Source organism: Oenanthe melanoleuca, chromosome 17, assembly GCF_029582105.1.
Source record: "Oenanthe melanoleuca isolate GR-GAL-2019-014 chromosome 17, OMel1.0, whole genome shotgun sequence".
NCBI classification, from domain to species: domain Eukaryota; kingdom Metazoa; phylum Chordata; class Aves; order Passeriformes; family Muscicapidae; genus Oenanthe; species Oenanthe melanoleuca.
In genome coordinates this window covers 4,494,531-4,514,721 of record NC_079350.1, presented here as the reverse complement: position 1 = coordinate 4,514,721, position 20,191 = coordinate 4,494,531, and the positions used below count along the sequence as shown (strand labels likewise).

At 48.6% G+C, this 20,191-nt stretch overlaps 1 protein-coding gene across 1 annotated transcript in view; it reads left to right on the top strand.

The window, feature by feature from the left end:
* CFAP77 (cilia and flagella associated protein 77) overlaps positions 1-17,388 on the top strand; it is a 57,686-nt gene extending 40,298 nt beyond the window's left edge. The window contains exons 4-6 of the mRNA XM_056505223.1: positions 5,706-5,811; positions 7,522-7,623; positions 17,155-17,388. Coding sequence (XP_056361198.1) covers positions 5,706-5,811; positions 7,522-7,623; positions 17,155-17,223 — 277 coding nt within the window. The 3' untranslated portion in view covers positions 17,224-17,388. The remainder of the gene's footprint in view (positions 1-5,705; positions 5,812-7,521; positions 7,624-17,154) is intronic.
* The last annotated feature ends 2,803 nt before the right edge of the window (positions 17,389-20,191 follow it).

Below are 20,191 nucleotides of genomic sequence, written 5' to 3'. Positions count from 1 at the left end.
AGAAGCCACTGCCTTATTGGCTGCCCGCAGTGAAATAATTTATATTGTTATTTCCTCACTCAAATTACAAGGATTGTAAAGAAGCTTCAGAAATTCAGAGTAATCAGTGCTTTGGAGGCACAGATCCCACAGCTGCCACACGGGTGGAAGACCCACTATGGCAACTGAGAGTTTTGCCAGCCCAAAGACTGCAAAAAAAATTGGTCCCTCTGTGTTTTCTACCGTTTTTTCTCTTGTTATTTTCTTCAATAGTTAATGGAAAGTGAGGACAAGTGGAGATAATTTAAAAATGATCTTTTGGGCCTCTCCATGGGTTTATTGCTAGGACCTATTTAAAGAAGCATAAAGCTGTAAGGGGCCTATAACTTTACTGTATATTCCACAAGCTGTTTAGGAAAATGAGGAGCCTTTGGATTCACATCCAGCTCATCTTGCCACGTCCCCACCTCCTCACAAACACACCCACACACCCCAGAGTGTGTGCAGGGACTGCGAGCCACTAATTGAATTCACCCTTGTGAAAGCCTTAACAAATTGTAAGTGACCTTTTATACAAATTTCAAAGTCAAGGATTCACCACTAACTGCACGTCCCTCTTCTGCCATTCACCCTTATGCAAAACCCACAAACAATTAAAAGAAATAATGAAGAGCCCAGCGGTCCTGTTTCCTAATTAGCTGCAGGAGGCAGTGCTGGGGACTGTGGTTAAGTGCTTCAATTACCTCGGCCCTCCTTGTTAGAAGAGACAGGTCCAGGGGCCAAAGGGGAACAATTAAGGCGAGGCAGAGCCCGGCAGTTTGCAGGGGGATGCCGGGGCTGGGCAGGCTCTCACACAAGGGCCAGAGCTGTAATCATAGCCCAGCTTCCTGCTGGGCTGCACACACAAATTAATGGCAGATAGATTGCTACCTGCAGCCCATCAGTAACCAGGGAGGTAACACAGCCCTGCAAGGGAGCCATAACCTGAATATTCCTTTCAGGGCAGGGAGACCTGAGCACTAATGTCTACACTGGGAGTACCCCATGGCCCCAGACAGAATCACAGAGCCTGCTTTGTGCTTTATCTGCTGAAGTTGATACTGGTGGTAGCTGCCCCAAGGAGCCCCACACTCCAGAGGTGCTGCAGACCAAACTGTTCCCCAAAAACAGGCTGGACTCAGTCTTGAAGGTCTTTCCAACCTTAATGGTTCTATAAGTCACCAACCTGAGCTGGTGGGAACTGGTTCTGCTGGCCTGACCAAGAGCCACAGGGAGGCTCTGTAGGGACACTTCTATCACAGGATAAATCCTTCCCAGCATGAAGACACAAGTAAAGAATATAAAAGTGGTGCCCTGTAGCCCCAGTAGTCTCCCCTGGCACTGAAGGCCCCAAAGACAGGTCCTGACTGTGCAGCAAAAGCCCATCTTAGCTGGAAGGACAGCAACAAGGACTAAACGCCCCTGAAACCTCATTAACCTTTCAAGGAAGGGTTAAAATTTCAGCGTAGGCAGTGGTGCAGCAACACAATTTTAATGTCACAGGCAGGGACAAATTCCATTCTGAGATGGATCTGTTGCAAAAGCAGCTGTGCAGGGTCAGATCCTGCTGCCTGGAGCTGCCCCAAGAGCCACAGCCTGCACCCATCCTCTGCTCCCAGCCCATCCTGAGCAGCAGCAGGAAAAGCACTGCCCTGGCTGCAGAGCCACACACAAACCCCACGGGCTGAGGCCTGCACTAAAATATTTACGTGCTTTTGAATTATACAGGATTAAAAAAAAAAAAAAAAGCACTCACAAGTCAAGTTTTTTACCCTTTTGCAACAGAACTTAGCAATCAAATTGATTGCACCTTTCAAGCTGGTGTAAAACCCCTTCCTGAGCAAAGCCCTTTGTATCCACTTTTGCCAAGTACCTTTTTTTGCAGCTGATATATAAACCTTTGAAAAGAAGTTTGAGGGGAGACTGACAACCTTGAAACCTCAAGAGCAGCATGGCATTGACGGGCACGGCTCCCTGAGCTGAGTATTATAGATAGATTTTAATTTCATTTTAACAAAATAGCTGTCTCCAGTGGAAGAAGCATCAAGAGCTAAATGAGGACCCGTCTTGAGCTGAATCACGTTGAACAGACCTCGGCACTGTCATTGATTTTCTGGGAAGAAAAAAAATGCCTCTGGCTACTAAACCAAATTAGTAGTCACTGATGACCAATTATTTTGCCCCACTGTGAACGGGGAGGCGTACTAAAATTCCAGTTTGTCAGACCCAAGGCTCTCTTCTCAAACGCCTTTCAACAAGCGTGTACCAAAAATCTCTCAGATGGTTCTGACGCCTTCCTGTTTTCGGCAACTTCTCCTTCTCCAAAGTTTTAATGAGCTGCTGCTCTGAGGACAGCCTGCCACAAAGTGAGCCCTTCCCTGCACGCTGGAGCACTATTTGGCATTGGCACAAATCACAGCTGTCAGGATTTATACACACATACACAAAAAAAGTGTCAGCCTAATGTTTGCAAATTATAATTACCATTTCTCTTGCATGTCCCTGGTGCCTTCATTTTAGATAAATCCCAGCTCTGAGGTATCAGCTGCAAAGCACTGAAGGCTCATATTGAATGGAATAGATTTAACTAGTTTGTAGCTCATTTAAGGCCTACACTGTTTTATTTTAATATTGTTAATACTTTATTATACTTTTTAACACTGTTTTCACAGTAAAATAGCCTATTAGGAGGCTGCAGCTTCTTTTCCAGGAGATGTCTGGCAGACAAGAATTCCACATTGTATAACCAAGTTAGCAGGTGCTTGTCATTTCAGTTGAAAATAGGTCTGTAGCCTGACTCTTGAAAGTAAATTAGAGAGATTTTATTAAAGAGACAGGAACTGTTTCAGGGATAATAGTTTTGAAAATGTGCACAGATAAATTTTAAAATATTTAGGAAATGTCAGCATTAGAAGTGGCTCCAACTATTTGACTATAAAAGGAAGCAGATGAGTATTTTTCCCCCTACAATTATAAATAATTTGTTACATCCTATCAGAACTTCTTTGCCTTTCCTTTCTGTGGCAGGGTGCTTGTGCCAAAACAAGGAGATCTGAGTTACTCTGAACGAGATGGGTTTTAATGTGCAAGAAGCATTTCCAGAGGATGCTCCCCCTGCTCTCCTGCAGCAGCAAAATCCTCCCTGTTCAGGAGCGACATCTGGCCAGGGTGACAAAAGGAAAGGGAACACCCAAGCCATTGATCCCTGTCCTTAAGTAGCACTGAGGCAAAAGGACATTTTCCCAAAAGCCAGCTGCAAGTAAGAGCTGTCACACTGCCAAGCACGGCCGATACGGGGGCCAAACTCCCCTCGGCTCTGCTGAGGTCAGGCTTTGACCTACAAAGGAAAAGCTGCCTCTGAGTGTTCCTGATACCCCTGCTCTTCCCCACTGTCTCAGTGCTTGTCTCCAAGGAGGAGAAGGCAGATGAAGCCTCACATCCTACAGCCCCACCAGGGTTTATGTGGATAACAGAGTCATTCCCAGCGTTCTGAGAGAGGCAGTTCACGCCTGCATCGTTCCAGGCATGAGTCTATACTTTGCTGGATCAGGACTTAAATGTGATTAATCACACGGCAGGGAAGGATCTCTGAAGAGCATCAACCCAAATGTGTCCTTTCAAGCATTTACTTACAGGCCAGCTGTGGACTAATCAGTCACCAACTGGCTGGTCCACTGGAGATGGTAAAAGTCACCTCCATAGAGATGTGAAAATACATTTAACTTCCAAAGAGGAAAAAAAAAAATCAATAATCAAAGACTACACACAAAGGCTCAGTGTTTTCCTGCATCCCCCCTGCTATTCCTGCACACCAGGAAAGCTCCTGCCATGGAGAGCAAAGGGACAGGAGCAAACAAGCAATGCTCACCACGTGCTTGTCTCAGAAATATTTTCACCACACTACAAGACTGGAGACCCAAACAGATAATAACACACTTGACCACTGGTTTGCCACATCTTTTAACCTTTTAAATATTTTGCCCAGCTCTGATCAGCATGAAATGCCAAACTGGAAGGGAAGGAAGGGAAAGAAGAAGGGACAAAGGGTAAATGTCAGCGTTGCCTTTGGCACTGGGTGTCTCCAGATAACACTGTGGAGCAGCAGAGCTGATTTGCAAGCAAAGGCTTGAAAAGCCCTGCAGCATGTGATCTATGGAACAGGAGGCCTGCAGAAGGATGTCTCCTCTGATATGAATGTCCCCTTGGGATGGATATTGCTGGATTGCACATCCAGCATCATTAGAAAACACGACCATAGATTAGGCTGTTTTGAAGCATGTGGTGTGCAATAATTAAGTAATAAAAGTCACCACGGGGGTGAAGGAACAAGAAACAGAGTTTCTATTTGCATACAGGCTGCTGGCACCCTCGGTGATCATCAAGGATTCTCCAGGCTGCTAAAAGCTGGCAGCTGTCAGTTCTGGACCCACTCCTGCCATAAACCACAAGGCACCAGCTCACTCTGTGGCACACGGGCTCTTTGCAGAAACAGGTGGAGCTGGTGGCCCAGAAGCAGCCCTGCAGCTACCCCAAGTCAGGACAGGCAGGGAAAGCACTGGCTCTTCTATGGGAGCTGCAGGCTACAGGTGGGAGCAGAGCTAGAGCTGAGCTCCACAGCCATCAGCTTCTGGCAAGATGGGAAAAGTCCCTCCCCAGCAAGGTGTGCAAGGACAAGCACCAATAAAACTTGAGCTTGAGGTTCTTCATCACCTTCAAGTGTTCACTTCTGGGGGAAAGGAATAGCAGCAGGACCATGGGAATTACTGATTCACTGTCCCTGCCACTGCCAGCTCTGCCTCCCATGGTGGCTGATGAAGTGTCCTCACCTGCAAGGAGCAAGGCCCAACAAATTCAGGCTGCAGCTTTGCCACAAGCTGGTCAGGTTAATGCCAGCTCAGGGCAGCTGAATGGGACACTGGCCAACAGGCAACTGCCTTTTTATTATTTTTCTAGAACCTGGGTCATGTGCAGGTCCTCCCCTCTGCTGTCTCCTCCTTGCTCCCTGGAATCCTTTTTCAAGGGGCAGACACACCTGCTCTGTGCAGCTGAGGCACAGACCAGGGCTCAGCATTCCAGCTCCCTCTCTGCTGCAGACACCTGACCATCTGCATTGGGTCCAGTTTTAGCCCTATTCAGACTCCTTAGGACAGCACTTACTCCTCTCACCCCATCCATCACTGCACATTTGCAGCCTTTGGTGCACCACGTCAGAGATTTCAACAAGAGCAGTGTTATTTTAGCAGAACACGCTTGGCACCCGGGGGCTCTTCCCCTGGAGGGAATCCAGGCAGAGCTGCTCCATTGGGTACCAGCCAGGAAATGCTCTCCTGGAGCTCTAGCAGGGCCCAAAGTTGAGCTGCAGCCTGTGATGCCCCGTGGTCCTTCAGCACACCAGGGCTCAGACAGAGCTGCTGAAACCTGCCCTGTAAAAGAGGTGAAAACCTGCCCTTGTGCAAAGAGAGGAATTGTTCCAGCTCTGGGGAATGCCTGGCACACATTACCACAGGTGTGTGCAGGACCTGGTTGTTCACTGCAAATGAGTTTGGGTCTGAGGTTTCTTGAGCAGGAGAAAGCCTTTCCCAGTGCAGGGCTTTATTAATTTTCTCACCAGTCACTTTCCAGGAGCAGAGATGTGAACCAGCACAAGGAGGCAAAGATTACATTGGTGTCTTTTTAATATTTTCCAGGCCTCCCACTCCCATTTTTGACATCCTGCAACACAGATACAAGGAGCTGTGGATGGAGAACCAGAGAGCCCAGACTGTAGTCCAGCACAGTCCAGTGAAGAAAAAGGTGGGAATAGTCCAGCAATGCTTTCCCCTGATGTGCACAGCACTATTGGGCACAACCCCCCTCTGTCCTACCCCACAAGGGATAGATGGGCTGCTCCCAGCCCTGGGAAGGGCTCTCAGCTGGGAAAACATCCCCTGACTACTAAATGCTAACAAAGATGAGCATCCCCCTGCCAGGAGCCCCACAGGCTGTGCTTTGGACATCAGCTCTGCTCAGGTTACCTGTGACAGTGGCCACAACAAAGGAACAACCAGCAAATGCTGAAAGGGCAGCCCCAGCCCTGAGCCTGGCACGGTGTGGCTGATGCAGCACCCACAGCAGCTGTTGGAGTGTAAGGCTGTGCTGAAAAACACACCAGCATTGTAATATCATTTAAAAGCAGCCAATGACTGTTTTATTAGTTAATGGCTCAAAGAAGAGTCGGGCTAATATGGTAATGACCAATTTCAATGGGCTTACTGCCATCACAAACTATGCTTTATAGTTGAAATGCAGGAATACAGTGTCCTTAATTAGCAGCTATTTTATGAATACACCAGCCTGGGATGTTAGAAAGTGCATCCCTACTTTATCTATTAATGACTGATGTTTTTAATCACTAAGTTGCTTCTATCAAGCTCCCAAAGCCTGCAGCCACCAATTACTGAGTTAAGCAGCACAAACCTGTATCCTAGACCACAGAGCAGACAGATACCCAGGGTTTCATGCAGTGGCCAAAACATTCACCAGGTACCTGCACTGGCTTGTGCTGGGATTTTCAAGCCCTGTAACCTACAATTAATCAGGAGAGCCAGGAAACCATGGTGGGGGTGCTGGAAGTGCCTCTCCCAGTTAGGAGCCATTGCTGCAGCTCAGGGCACAGGGCTTCCAGTGGGCAGCAGCCACTTCCCTGGGATGCTCTATAAAGCACACACAGAGCTGACAGCTGCTCATGTGCTTTAACATCAGCATTGGCTGCATGGACAGGGAAAACTCCTCAGATCATGTACTTGTGATCATCAGCCCAAAGTGACTTTTAGCCTTATCCATCCCAGTGTCACTGCAGTGCATGGCACAGAGCTGATGTGCATGGCTGTGCAGCTGCTGGAGCCCACTCTTGCTCACCTTTGGCTGCACACAAGTGCAGTGCAGCTGTCTGACCCACTCCTGTTTCTCTTTAGTTGCACACAAGTGCAGTGCAGCTGTCTGACCCACCCCTGTTTCTCTGCAGCTGCACACAAGTGCAGTGCAGCTGTCTGACCCACCCCTGTTTCTCTGCAGCTGCACACAGGTGCAGTGCAGCTGTCTGACCCACTCCTGTTTCTCTTTAGTTGCACACAAGTGCAGTGCAGCTGTCTGACCCACTCCTGTTTCTCTTTAGTTGCACACAAGTGCAGTGCAGCTGTCTGACCCACCCCTGTTTCTCTTTAGTTGCACACAAGTGCAGTGCAGCTGTCTGACCCACTCCTGTTTCTCTTTAGTTGCACACAAGTGCAGTGCAGCTGTCTGACCCACTCCTGTTTCTCTTTAGTTGCACACAAGTGCAGTGCAGCTGTCTGACCCACTCCTGTTTCTCTGTAGCTGCACACAAGTGCAGTGCAGCTGTCTGACCCACTCCTGTTTCTCTTCAGCTGCACACAAGTGCAGTGCAGCTGTCTGACCCACTCCTGTTTCTCTGCAGCTGCACACAAGTGCAGTGCAGCTGTCTGACCCACTCCTGTTTCTCTGCAGCTGCCTGCTGGCGAGGTCCGTGAGAACCGCACGTCGTTCCTGCGCACGCACCCGCTGCCGGTGAAGGAGGAATCCTTCTGGCACCCACAGCGCTTCCAGAAGGTATGGGCCCCCCAAACCCATCCCATGACCAAAGTCAGCTTTTCTGTGTCTCAATAACATCCTTAGCACACAGTGAATGAGCTCTTTCCTCAGAGCTCCCCGTGACCCAGACCTTAAAATGATCCCAAATGTGTTCACCCAAATGTGTTTTGAACATCAGGGTGGGAGATTTTTTTGCCAGCCATAAGCCCTGTAAGAGAGGCAGCAGTTGCCCAGATAATAACATTTTTAAACTTATGTGCTCTTTCATGAGCTTCCTGAGATGAGAAGCATTTTTTTATATCTCACTGTTAGTACAGGGGTGGCCCTTGCTCTACAAGTGCCTGCACAAGCAGGACAGCCACACCTGCATTTTGGGACCCTGCCATTTCGTGGGCTCTCACCATAACTAATTCAAACCACACCAGGTGTTTCAAGAAGCTTTTCACCCCAGGATTAGAGCTTTCCAGAAAGCCTGCACTCTTGATACATCTCTAAACCACCTGATTGACAATATTCACCCTGAGACAAAGCAAAGGGTCTGGCCAGTTTATAGATGTGTGTGACACTTCCTTTAATTGATCCAAATAAGAGCCAAAGTAAAGATTTCTAGTGACAGGATCTAAACACTCCCTGAATTCATCTGTGCAACCTGCTGTGCACTGAGGTACTTGTTGTAATTCCATCAGCATTGTTTGTGGTGTAAATTATATGGAAACTTCCAGTGAAGCGCTAAGGATGATTTTAGGAGAGAAGGGGAAAGAGCTGGACCACTGGAATAGAAAGGAGACACCAGAAGTGAAAGCACTGAAACCCTGCAGGGACTTCACATGGCCAAAATCATATTTGGCATTGATAGATACCACTGCAAAAAGCTCTCAACTCTCTGTCCTGGCCTTTCTTCTGATAGGGTTATTTTTTTTGCCACGCTGTTGATTTCTAACCACAGTTTAAAACAGCGAAGAAACCCTGTGATTTCCTGAAGGTAATTTGCTTGTACAAGTTGGAGAGTTTTGCCCAAGAAATGTGCTTTGCAGCACCTTGATGTATTCCTGTACTGTCCTGTCTGAGAGTGCCCGATTAGCATATGTCAGTAATCATTTATCCCCACTGCTGTCAGCTCGGAGCTGCTGCTGCGGCGATGGCAGCGAGAGAACATGACCGATCGCTGTTAAACAGATTGTGAGAGTCACACGAGATACTGGGGCAAGCCTCCTCTTTAGAGCTCCTCTCACCCCAGACCTTTCCATCACTGTTCATTTTTCAGCCTGGGCTTTGCTTCGTGCTCTCCCTTTAGTTTCATCCATGGCTGTCGTTGGGTTCCTGCCCCAGCCACAGCTCTCGAGCCTCCAAATCCTTCCTTATCTTTCTCCTTTTCCTTCTTCTCCCTTTCCCTTCCTCCCCAGCAGCAGCATCCAGGGAGGAGGGACAGCTTGTTTTGCACAGCCTCTGCAGATTTTCCATACTCCTTTCTCACTGCATTACCCTGAAAGGTCTGTCCTTCCCCACTGCATGTCTGACAGGCACAGCCCACGTTAGAACTTGGATCAAGGAATTTCTTACTCACTTGACCTGCAGTGCATGGTTTCCTCCATGGAAAAAACTCCTCTTGAACATCCACAAATGCTTACCCAGTTAAAAGCAGTAACCTGGAAGAAGTTAAGGGTTCCCAAAGACATTTGGTGGTCTCCAAATTGTTCTTTAACTTTTCCTCTAAAGGTGGGTTCTTTAGAGATGATGGAATGGTTTTGAAAACCAAGCTGACCTAACCCAGAGACTCCAGGAGTTGATGTCAGTCCCTCCTTTACTGAGGTGACAATCAACCAAAACACTGCCTCTAATCCATGTAACACCTTCATCCCACTGTGCAAGAAGAATATGAAAAGCAAACACAAACATGTGACTTCACAGAGTGCTTGTTAGCAGACTCCATCTACATATTCCTACCAGCCTTTGGTGACTTTGTCCTGCTCTGACCAGTGCAGAAGATGCTCATGACTTGGGAAATACTCCAGACCCTGGACAAGAATATTCAGAGATTCCATTGCCCTGACCACAGCCTCACTTTAAAATTTCCATGTGATCCAAAGCTGTTTTGGGGTGCAGGAGTGTGATATTCACAAGCCACTCATCCCTCTGGTCACTCAGTCACATCATCTGGCATAACATCTTTCAGTCTGGCTTGCTCTGGTTCTGAGGGAAGCAACACCTAGTCACTGAAATAGTTATAATCCAAAACAGGGGCAGCAGGAAGGTGAGATTTTGTTCTTTTAGGCCTATAGAAATCATCAAGAAGGATTTTTTTATTCCCACCACGACCTCTTACAGAGAGCTGCAGAAGCTGGGCATGGATCTCTCTGCTGGTTCTTAAACTGGGCTTTCCATTCAGTCCCTGGCACCATGAAAGCTTGCCCAAGAAGTGGAAGAGAAGGAAACAAAGGAGCTTTTCCCTCCCCTCTAATTGCATCTGCTTGCTCCCTGCATTGCCAGAGCTGCCTGACATTACATAGTCATTCAGTCAGTAAAGTATGGACAAATTGACTATATTTTCATTTGGGTTTAGGTTTCAGCCCCACTGCTTTAGAATAATGGCCCACACTGTGAAGCTAACTGGGTGATTTACAGGCTCTCCCACACCGGGTGCTCCTGCTTGTCTCGCTCTGCAGGACTGACCTGGCCTGGGGTCTCCTGGGCCCCCCACTCACCAACACAGGCAGCTCACAGGGAACCAGTCCTGTCCTGATGGGCAGTTCATTAAGGGGAAGTTGCCTCATTGAAGTGTTTTTTATTTTTTTTAAACTAAACCAAGCAGACATTAACTCCTTACTCACCTCAGCAAGATGTTTCTACTGCCCTCCTCTTCCTCAGCTACCCCCCAAAGCAAACTGCCTCAGCCTTGCTTTGCCTGCAGTGACAATTCCAGGGCTCAGGTTCTGCCATCATGGCTGGACTGTGCACCAAAACTTAATTTGTAGGTGTGGGGCTACATTCCCTGGGGACTGTACTCTCAGGCACATGGATATAAATCATAGAATCATCAAATGGTTTGGGTTGGAAATAGACCTTGAAAATCATCTCGTTCCTACCCCCTGCCATGAGCAGGGGCATCTTCCACTGGACCAGCTAGCTCAGAGCTCCATCCAGCCTGGCCTGGAACGCTTCCAGGGATGGGGCAGCCACAGCTTCTCTGGACAACCTGTTTCAGCACCTCACCACAAAGAAAATTTTCTATTATCCAATCTAAACCTAATCTCTTTCAGTTTGAACTTGTCCATTCTTCCTTGTCCTATCACTCCAGGCTCTTGTCAATAGTCTTGCCTCATCTTCCCTGTAGGTTCCCTTCACCCCAAAGCCTTCTCTGTTCCAGACTGAACAATCCCAGTTCTCTCAGCCTCCTGTCCCCCATGTTCAGTGGATGTGTCCTGTCCCTGCATCACTCCTGACCCACTGGTTCAGGCAGAATTGTGTCAGCCAAACTCTGGAAAGGACATTGCTGCCCAAATGCAGCATCTTTACCTGTGCCAGGCTGGGGTGCCTGATAATCACTTTCCAAACCAGTAAGTGAACATTGGCCAGCCCCAATATGTTTCCAGAGCTTTATCAAGTCAAGAAGAATTCAGGTAGCAACAAAGCAGCAACACAGGACAAGAATTCACCAATGTGTCAAAACAGCTCCGTGCACCTCCTGTCACTGACACACACCAGGGTTCTTCCTTTGCTCATTAGAGAATCCCAGCTCTCAGAGACACTCTGGTGGCTTGTTTACTTGACCAAGCAAGGGGAAGGAAAGAAAATGCAGCAACTTTGGACAAGACTTTTGTCACGGCGCTGCCTCCCCGAGCAGATGAAACGCACGATATGAATAAGCGATAAGCAATTGACGAGCAAGTGTTCGGGTACCTTGGCAAAAGACTTAATTTGCAACCTGGCACAAAATCAAAGGCTCTGTCAACGGCTGAGCGGCTCTCCCGCGTCTGCCTTGCATTACCTGGGAAAGCTCTGTCAGGTAAATTTCCACTGAAAGTAATTAGAGGAATCCCCACTGTATAAACTTTGCAGCAAAAAAATTCTGGGCTCCGGAATTTGATTCTCACCAGGGATCCGATTTCTGCTCGCAGCCTGATCCTTCGTCAGAATTAACAGTTGAGGTTTAACACGTACACACAAAAATGTTCCACATTTTTTTTTAATGCCTTACCTCTATTTTTGTCTATAGAGCTGAACTGACAAGCACAGCTCATGTAATCTTGCAGCTGTTGTCTTGTCAGAAAAGCCACAGATTCTGTTTAAATAACCTGGGCTTGATACACACAGCAGCACACAGGGCTGTTCAGGTGCAGCATTGGTTCTCCTGCCTTTGAGGGCAGAAAAACTTCTAGGACTTGGAATGTTCTAAAACTCCTCTCCTGGGGCCTAAATAGTGCTTAAATAATAAAACAATGAGTTCAAGAGCTTCCTGTCACCACACTACCAGATCAATCCTCCCTTCAGCTGGGATTTTGGCTGACCAAAAAGAATTAAAATCAGTGTCAGTTGATGGTTGTTCAGTGGCCCAAGTGACACGAGCTGGTGGCTCTCAGCCCTGCAGTAACAACCCAAAGCACATCACTGGCCTTTGGCAGGCACAGTGAAACAGAGACCTCAACACCCTGCAGGGTTCCAAACTGACCCAACTGCCCTGGGCATCATCCCTGCACATCTCCTCCAGGGCCACAGCAGAATTTTCACCTCCCACCCCACAGCCATTCTGTGGCTGACTGCAGGCTCTGGGCCCCTGTCACCATCACTGCATTTCCTTGCAGATTCTGGAGGTTTTCTTGTTTTGTCTCCACAGTCAAAGACTGCAGCAATACAATTGCTCAAATCACAGCAAAGCATTTTCATGATCCAGGTTTTCCCACTATCCCTTGTTGTGGACACTCAACCTCTCATCCCACCCTGCCCTTTGTCGCAGAATATTTTGGTTGGAAAGAAACTTTAAGGGCAATCTAGACCAGTTCCCCTGCAGTGAGCAGGGTCATCCTCAACCAGACTCTGTTTCTCAGAGCCCCATCCAACCTGACCTTGAATATTTCCAGAGATGGAGCATCCACCACCTCTCTGGGCAATGTCCAACTATTTCAACATCCTCACTGCAAAAGGATTTCTTATATCTTATCTCAATTGAACCTCTCTTAGTAGAGACCATTACCTGCCATGCTCAGCACTTCCTTGTGTCTCCCTCAGAGACAGTGGCTCTCTCTCCACTGCCATTTTTATTGCTCTGGACATCTCCTGATTCACACAGGAAAACAACTCCCTCCTGTGCAGCTTTACAGCCTGGATCATCTCCAGGGCAGGCTCCACCTCCAAACAAGCCCCAGCATCCAAAGGCAGCACAAGGAACAGTTGACAACCAATTCCCATTGCTCTTCTGGAGATTCTCACCATGAAGGAATGGATTTTGGGTGCTCACAGCTTGTGGCAGGGTGAAACCACACACACTCTGTGTTGGGTTATGGATGAGCACCTGCCATTGCTTCCAGTGCAGAACTCCATGGAAATGCTTTTTAAATGGATTTGGGGTTTTGTTCATGGCCCTGTTCTGACTTCTGCAGAGATGCTATTTATCAAGACAACTTATAATAAAACTCTTGCCTGGCATGAAAAGGGTCAGGATTCAGATGTCAAGCACATGAGGTCAGTGTGAAAGCTGCCAGCTCTGGTCTGACCCTGAAACATCTGCCAGGGAGGTGGGGGGCACACACCAGGTTACAGCTCCAGTGGGTTAATTCTTCTTTCCTGGTGCTGTTGTCCAGACCAAATGACCAGTCAACCCCAGCAAATATCTGTGGCCATTATTTTCAGGAAGGTTAAAAAAAAAAAAAAAAAAAAATCAACCCAGATCTCCATGGGACATTAAATACAGCAGCCCAAAATTACCAAGCACTGTTTGAAACCTTGCTGGGCTTGAAGCAAATAAAGATCATTTAGCCCAGGCTCCCTTGTCCTGCATTTCCCTCTGTTCTTAGGAAGGTGGGGAGAGAAAAATCAACCCCATTCGTTAAGCCAGTTAAGTACGCTCCTGGCAGGAAAAGCCACATTATTTGTAACCCTAATAATCCAACACTCACCTCTGAGCACAGCTCATCTTGGACAGAATAACGTCTGTTTTAAAAGTACCTGCCTCTCTCTAACTTGTCATGGCATTTGTTGACAACCCTATTGAAAGCCGCTCTCGATGCAGCTGTGAAGGATCTTTCAGCACCTCTTTCTCTTTCCTAGACAGTTTTTGAAAGGGAGGGGAGAAAAAGAAAAAAGCCATCAATACAGGGGGAAAAAGGCATCAGCAGCCAACATCGGCTGATGAAGCGCCTCACCTGGGCCCCCAGCACACCGCCTCCAATTAAATCAAAATGGTTTGTTTTTAATGGTCTTTTACACTGACAAGTGGGCTATCATTCCAGGCCTAGAGAGCTGTCAGGGAGCCGAGGCAAATCCTCCGTTGATAATGCCCAATGCTTCCAATTAGGAGCCGAGGCCGCTCCTGGCGCACTAACGATTCCCCAGCCTCCCCCAAGGCCCCTTCGGCGTTGGCTGTTTCGTCTTCCCTCTTCTTCCACCGCAAATTACTGACACAAAACGGAGGCGCCCCGGTGCCTCCTCACCACGCCGGGCCCCGGCCCTGTTGGATTTAATGAGGCGATGGAAGTTTTTGCGGATCTTTCGCTAAATTCTTTTCTTGTTTGACAGCTGCTTGAGTGTTGACCTTATAAAAGATTTAGTGTTTCTCATTATTTTCTGTCAAGCTTTACAAGCGGTGGCTTGGCGGAAAAAAAAAAAAAAAAAAAAATCATTTGCATCTCGATGTGCGCGCGCGCGGGGTGGGTTTGGTTTTTTTTTTTTTTTTATTATTATTTTGTCTGTGCAGGGATGCTCGGCACGTTGAGCATCAGTGTGTGCACCCTACCCCTCTCTGGATTGTTTATTTTACTCCCTCCTCCCTCCCTTTCCTGAAAAAAATCAACTGTTTCGTGTTGTTTCCAAAGAAAAAAAAAAAATAAGCCCCAGGATTTGTTAGACTTCTGTAAATGAAGGAGGGTTTAGGAAAGAAAAAAAAAAAAATAAAGCAAAGAAAAGAATAGAGATTGGTTTCCTGTAAAGTGAGCACAGGAAAGTGTTTTGTCACCCGCTAAAAGGATTCGATCAAATGGATGATGGAGGAACGAGGCCGAGTCCCGGAGCAGCTCTGTTGTTAAAGTGAAAAATGGTGCCAGGCTGGGGAGCTGCCTGGGAGCAGCTGGGCAGAGCCAGGCAGGTGCTGGGAGAGGAGCAGGGACAGCCACGTCTCCATGGATCCTTCCAGGCCGGAGGAGAGCCTGGTGCTGTTCATTACTGGCTTCAGGCCTTCCTCAAGTCACCACAAACCTCTCAATGCAGCTCTAGTAGCTAAAACTCCCCTCCATAAGCTGAGTTTATTCTGCACCCACAGTGCCCTGCTCACTCTTTGGGGTTTGCCACCATCAGGGGAACTCTGACTTCCCTGCTTGGCTTTTCTACATCTCACATGCAATTTATCAGCCCTCAATTAACACACCTGCCTTAATGTATCCTCTAATTTAACACATTATTATAACTGTGAAACTCTAAAGATAATACCCCCCAAATACATATTTAAGTTTTAGGAGTGGTAATTATTTTTCTTGCCCCTCTAATTCTGTGAAGCAAATGCTGACATCACAATGTCCCAGCTGCAAGGGTCCTGCAGGTTTTCATTTGTCAATAACAAATACAATGAAGAGCAGCAAAACATTGCTGCTCAGCAGCAGCTGGAGCCCATGGCAGCTCCATCATCCCGCAAGGAAAACCTTTCAGCTTTTTCCTACAAACCATATTCCTGTCCTGCTGCAGCCAGTGCTCCAAACAAAATCCTGGCATAACAACCCATAACTGCAGCAGAGTAATGGCAAAGATCATCAGCTGTCTCTAGAGGAGGTACCTTTGGGTTCATCATTTAAAATATGAATTAGAAGAATCAGAGAGGAGAATTCATCACTGGCATTGACTGCTCAACACCAGTCTCTGTCATAATAAGACCTTTGACCCAAGGACACCCTTATCTGGACTCTAATGACTGGGAGGGTTTCTCATTTTTTAAAACAGCACTTGCCCCTGTCCTGCACCTGGTGCTTCCCACTCACTCATGCTGAGGGCAGGAGCTGGCATCCCTCACAACTTCCTCAAGGCTCTGCTCACTTTAATTACTGCCAGTTGTGGCTCAGTGGGACATTTCTCACCCAGCTTTGTATTGAGATTGGAGTGAATAAACTGCTGATTCCTCTCCTATGGCATCAACCCCCTCCCAGGCAGAAATGTCCCTGTGCCCTGTTCTCAGCACCGGTGGATGAGGGAGCATGGCAGGGAGGCAGAGGGACACTCAGGAGAAGCAGCTCAGCTGTCCTTGCCTGCCAGCTCTGGATTTTTCTAAAAATCCCAGCTGCAAGGGCAGAACTGCTGCATCTTTAATGGCAGGTTGGAGTTGGAACAACCAGGGACTGTCCCTGCCAGCTCTCTGGGGTTACCCACCTTCTTCAGCAGCCCCTGGTTCTGCCTTCCCCACCTCTCCCTCCCCAAGAGGGGTTATGTCACTGCTGCTACTTGTGAGAAAGCAAAAACATCCAGAAACAGCTGTCTGAAGTTAGGCACTCAAATGCATATTTAAGTACCTGAACGCCTTCCTCCAGAGAGGGGGAATAGCTAAATATGCTTTGTTTGTCTTGATTAATGAGATCACTAGCAAGCTTTTCAGGGCAAAGACTGCTCTGTATTTTTACATATGCAAAACCTGACATGCAGCCAGCCTGAGCAGGGTGGGGGAAGCAGGAGGCAGCTCAGCACAGCACAGAGGCAGATGTGTGGCACAGGGAATTGTGCTGGGGCAGGCAGAGCCCGTGCCCCCCATGGGAAACACTCCAGCCTCAGTCACTGCATCTTCTGTGCAGGTTTGCTGCACACAGCTGTGTGTGAGCCCCTCTGCTCACCCCAAAGGGCCTGGGACTTTCTATCCCCACATTAATTCCCTTCTGCGTATTGTCATGGGCATTTTTGCACCCTGTCCCCACTCAAAGGTGATTCCTGGGGAGCTGCTGCTTTTGTGTTTTTAGGACAGGTCGTGTAAGACCCCCTCTCCTCACCAGGGGCTTCTCTGGGAGCTCTGAGCCCATCCTGCCCCCTCTCTGAAGCACTCAAGTCCCGTGTTGTACAAAACAAGTCATATTCATTTCAGGGCCCACCTTAGGGCATGGCAGCCTTTGAAAATGTCAGACAACAAACACACCATAAAAAAATTACAGGGTTTTGTTGCTAGAGCAGGATAAGAACCTCCTGAAGTCAATCAGAAAGCTACTCCTCATTTTAAGCAGGTTAAGTGTTTAACTTCAGCTGGAGCAACATCTCCCAGTCAGGCAAAAGCCCTTGTGCAATCTGCAGTCTCCTCCCTGTCTGTGCTTCAACCTGTTTTCTGTGGCTGGCTCCTGGCTGTAACCAATCCTCTCTCTGCTCCTTTCCTCATAGGCTGAGCCTCATCTCAGGACTTTTCCAGACCCTGTCTCCCGTAAAAAGGCTCTCAGTGCCTCCCATTGAGAAGTGCCTGCTAGAGGTCCCCTTCCCCAGAGGGCCCCCACTGCCAGGACTGTGCTGGGCACAGCCCTTGGACCCCAGGATTCCACAGGCAAAAGGCTCTCTCAGGTTTTACAGAGTTATGCAAATACAGAAACAGCCAAATAAATCCTAAATATGAGAGGAACTATTCTGTCTCAGTCTGTTCATTGCTTCATGTCAGGGGCACAACAGCACAATCCTCGTGGTCCTCAGGAGCAGGGCAGTGCTCACACCAGCACAGCCCCACAGGGAAGGCAGGGCAGGCTCCTTCCCTGCAGGTTCTGGACAAATAGATTGGATGTAGCCATATCCTAGCTGATATCAAATCTGTAATCTCTCATCAGTCCTTGTTTCTTTGCCAAAAAAGCTTCTCAGTGCCTGATTCAGCAAAGCCATTGCCTGTGTGAAGGAATTCAAACACCTGCTTTGAGTGCTCTGCCAAACTGAGGCCTCACCACAGGCAATGCCTTTGCTTTAAGGTGGCTCCAGCCAGCTCCACACTCACCCTCCAAGAGCTGCTGGAGTCCTTCAGGGCTGAGCCTCTCCAAGCACTCACTGAACAAACTCAAACCCTGCCAACACCAGCTCAACATCACAGCACCCAAACCCACAGGTTCAGTCAGGAAACAACACATTTGGAATCCATTTTCTCCCAACAGAGCCTTTCACTTCAAATACCACTTGGTTAAAAGTGCCATTATTTAAACTGTGGATCTCCATCATTACTAAAGGAATAATTAATAACTCCTATGTAGTCTGCTTCTCACATCTACCATTACAGCTCAGAGTTTACCATCTTTTTAAGCCAAATTATCTCCCATTTTCATATTCACCCTCCAGCTGGAACCTGGAGAGCTCAGAGCTCTGGGAGGTCACACCTGCTGTGCTGGTCAGCCCTAACTGCATCCTGAGCTCAGGTGGATGTGCCAGCACAACTTTACCCCCACACCTTGGCACTGGGATTAGCCCAGCTCTCCATAAAGCCACCAGCAGCCAAAGGACACAAAGAACCCATGCTGAGCTCAGGGCTCATTCCAGCCAAACCTTTAACCCCAAACCTCAAAGAGAAGAGTCCTTTAGAACATTACACTGCAATGCTCAAGATGGAACAACAAAGCAAACTGCAAGGACAGCTTTTCTTACCCCTCAGGACAGTGAAGGCTCCCCAGCAGCAACTCCAGCATTTCTCCTTAGGGCAGCTCCCACCTCAACCTGCCCTTTTATAAGGAAGGAGCTGTAACAAACTCCACCCTGCCCACACCTGAGCACAGGGAAGAACAAAATCATCTGCTCCACACCAGGAAAACCCTGGTATGTGGTTGTCCCTTTTTAGTACAGGCCTCTAAATAAAACCCAGCTAAAATAATGAGGGGGACAACAGCAGGGCTTGCCAAGCTGGCAGAGGTGGATTAGAACCAAAGACCTTTCCCATCTCCCCAGGGAGGAAGGAAGCTGGGCATTAAATGACTTGTCTTGCTAAAAATGACACTTTTTAGGAGAGTGTGAGAAATCCAGGCACGAGGTTTGTCCTTCTGCCTGCTGGGAGCCACAGGCAGCTCTCAGCCCAGCCACAGCCTGTGTCCTCCTGCAGCAGGGAGCACCTCCAGAGAATCCTGAACAGTGAGAACCAAACCCCGTAGAGCTGCTGGTTGGGACAGCAAACCAACAAAGAGACCAGAAACCCGAAAATCATCAGACAAATAAACAAAGTGCGTTCAGAGACACCTCTCAGTGCAGCTCAGAGCCGACAGATCTGCCCCAGTGCCCCGAAATGCTGGGCAGGGTCGTGTCCCGAATGTCCCCAGTGTCACAGGGCATCCCTGCACCCATCAGAGCCCGAGCCGGACCCGTCCGAGCCGGGATGCACCGCCGTGCGGGGTCCGGGCCCCCCGCCGCCCCCGCTCCTTGTCCTGCAGTGACACCCACCGGCAATGAAAGCGCTGCTGCCGCGGCTTCCCCGCCTCCTCCCCGGCTGCCTGTCCCCCTCGTTCTGCCGCTTGCCGCCACCCCGAGCCCTCCTCTCCCTGCTGGCGATGCGTTCGTTCGGGTACCGGAGCATCCCAGCGAGCGCCAGGAGGGGATTCAGCAAAACCTCCGGGGATTCCTCGCTCGGCCAGACCCTTCCAGGACACCGGGCTGTGCATCGCCAGCAGGTGTTTCTGGATTAATTCTTGCACAGTCACCATCACAGCTCAGCAGCTTCTGGCCCAGCTGTGGGAGGGGTCCCGTGGCCAAAGCCTCGGGAACACCTGGGTCAGCCCTGTCCTTGGCCCCAGGGCCAAACCTGTGCTGGTGACAGGAGCCAGGAGAGCCCAGCCCCGTCCATCAGCAGCACCCAGCAGGGAGGGGTGAACAGCAACTTCCAAAGCTGTCACAGCCCTAAATCCACCCCTGGATTGTGACTGAGGCTTGTGAGGTGACTGTGAATCCAGTTGTCATCAGGGATCTCCTCTTGACTGATGTGTTTGTGAGCAGGAACAGTCTGGAAATCGGGGATTAAGGGCAGGCACACAGAGGGAAGGAGTGTGCACTGCTCAGTGGTCTGTGCACAGCGTTTTCTGTCTGTGCTGGGAGCCACAGACAAAACATTGGGACCCCACTTGTCCAGGGTCTGGTGATGTAGGAGGGACACCACGTATGGGCAGAATGGGGCACATTTCTGCTTTGGGGAGTCTAGTTCTGAAACAACTTAATAAAACAATAGCATTAATAGTAATAATAGTAATATTTTTAGTGTCATTGGAACATGAGTTGCAGTGGATTTGTAGCTGCTGGGAGCCCCAAGTATGGCATAGGAGTGACATATCTGTCCCCAGGGCCTTGGCTGGGCATGGCACAGTACAGAACCTGCTCTGGGATGAGGATTGTACCCCACACACGAGTACCCCCAAAATCTTGCACATCACTGGGAAATTCGTCTAATCTGGGGACTTCCTTGTGGTTATTTGAA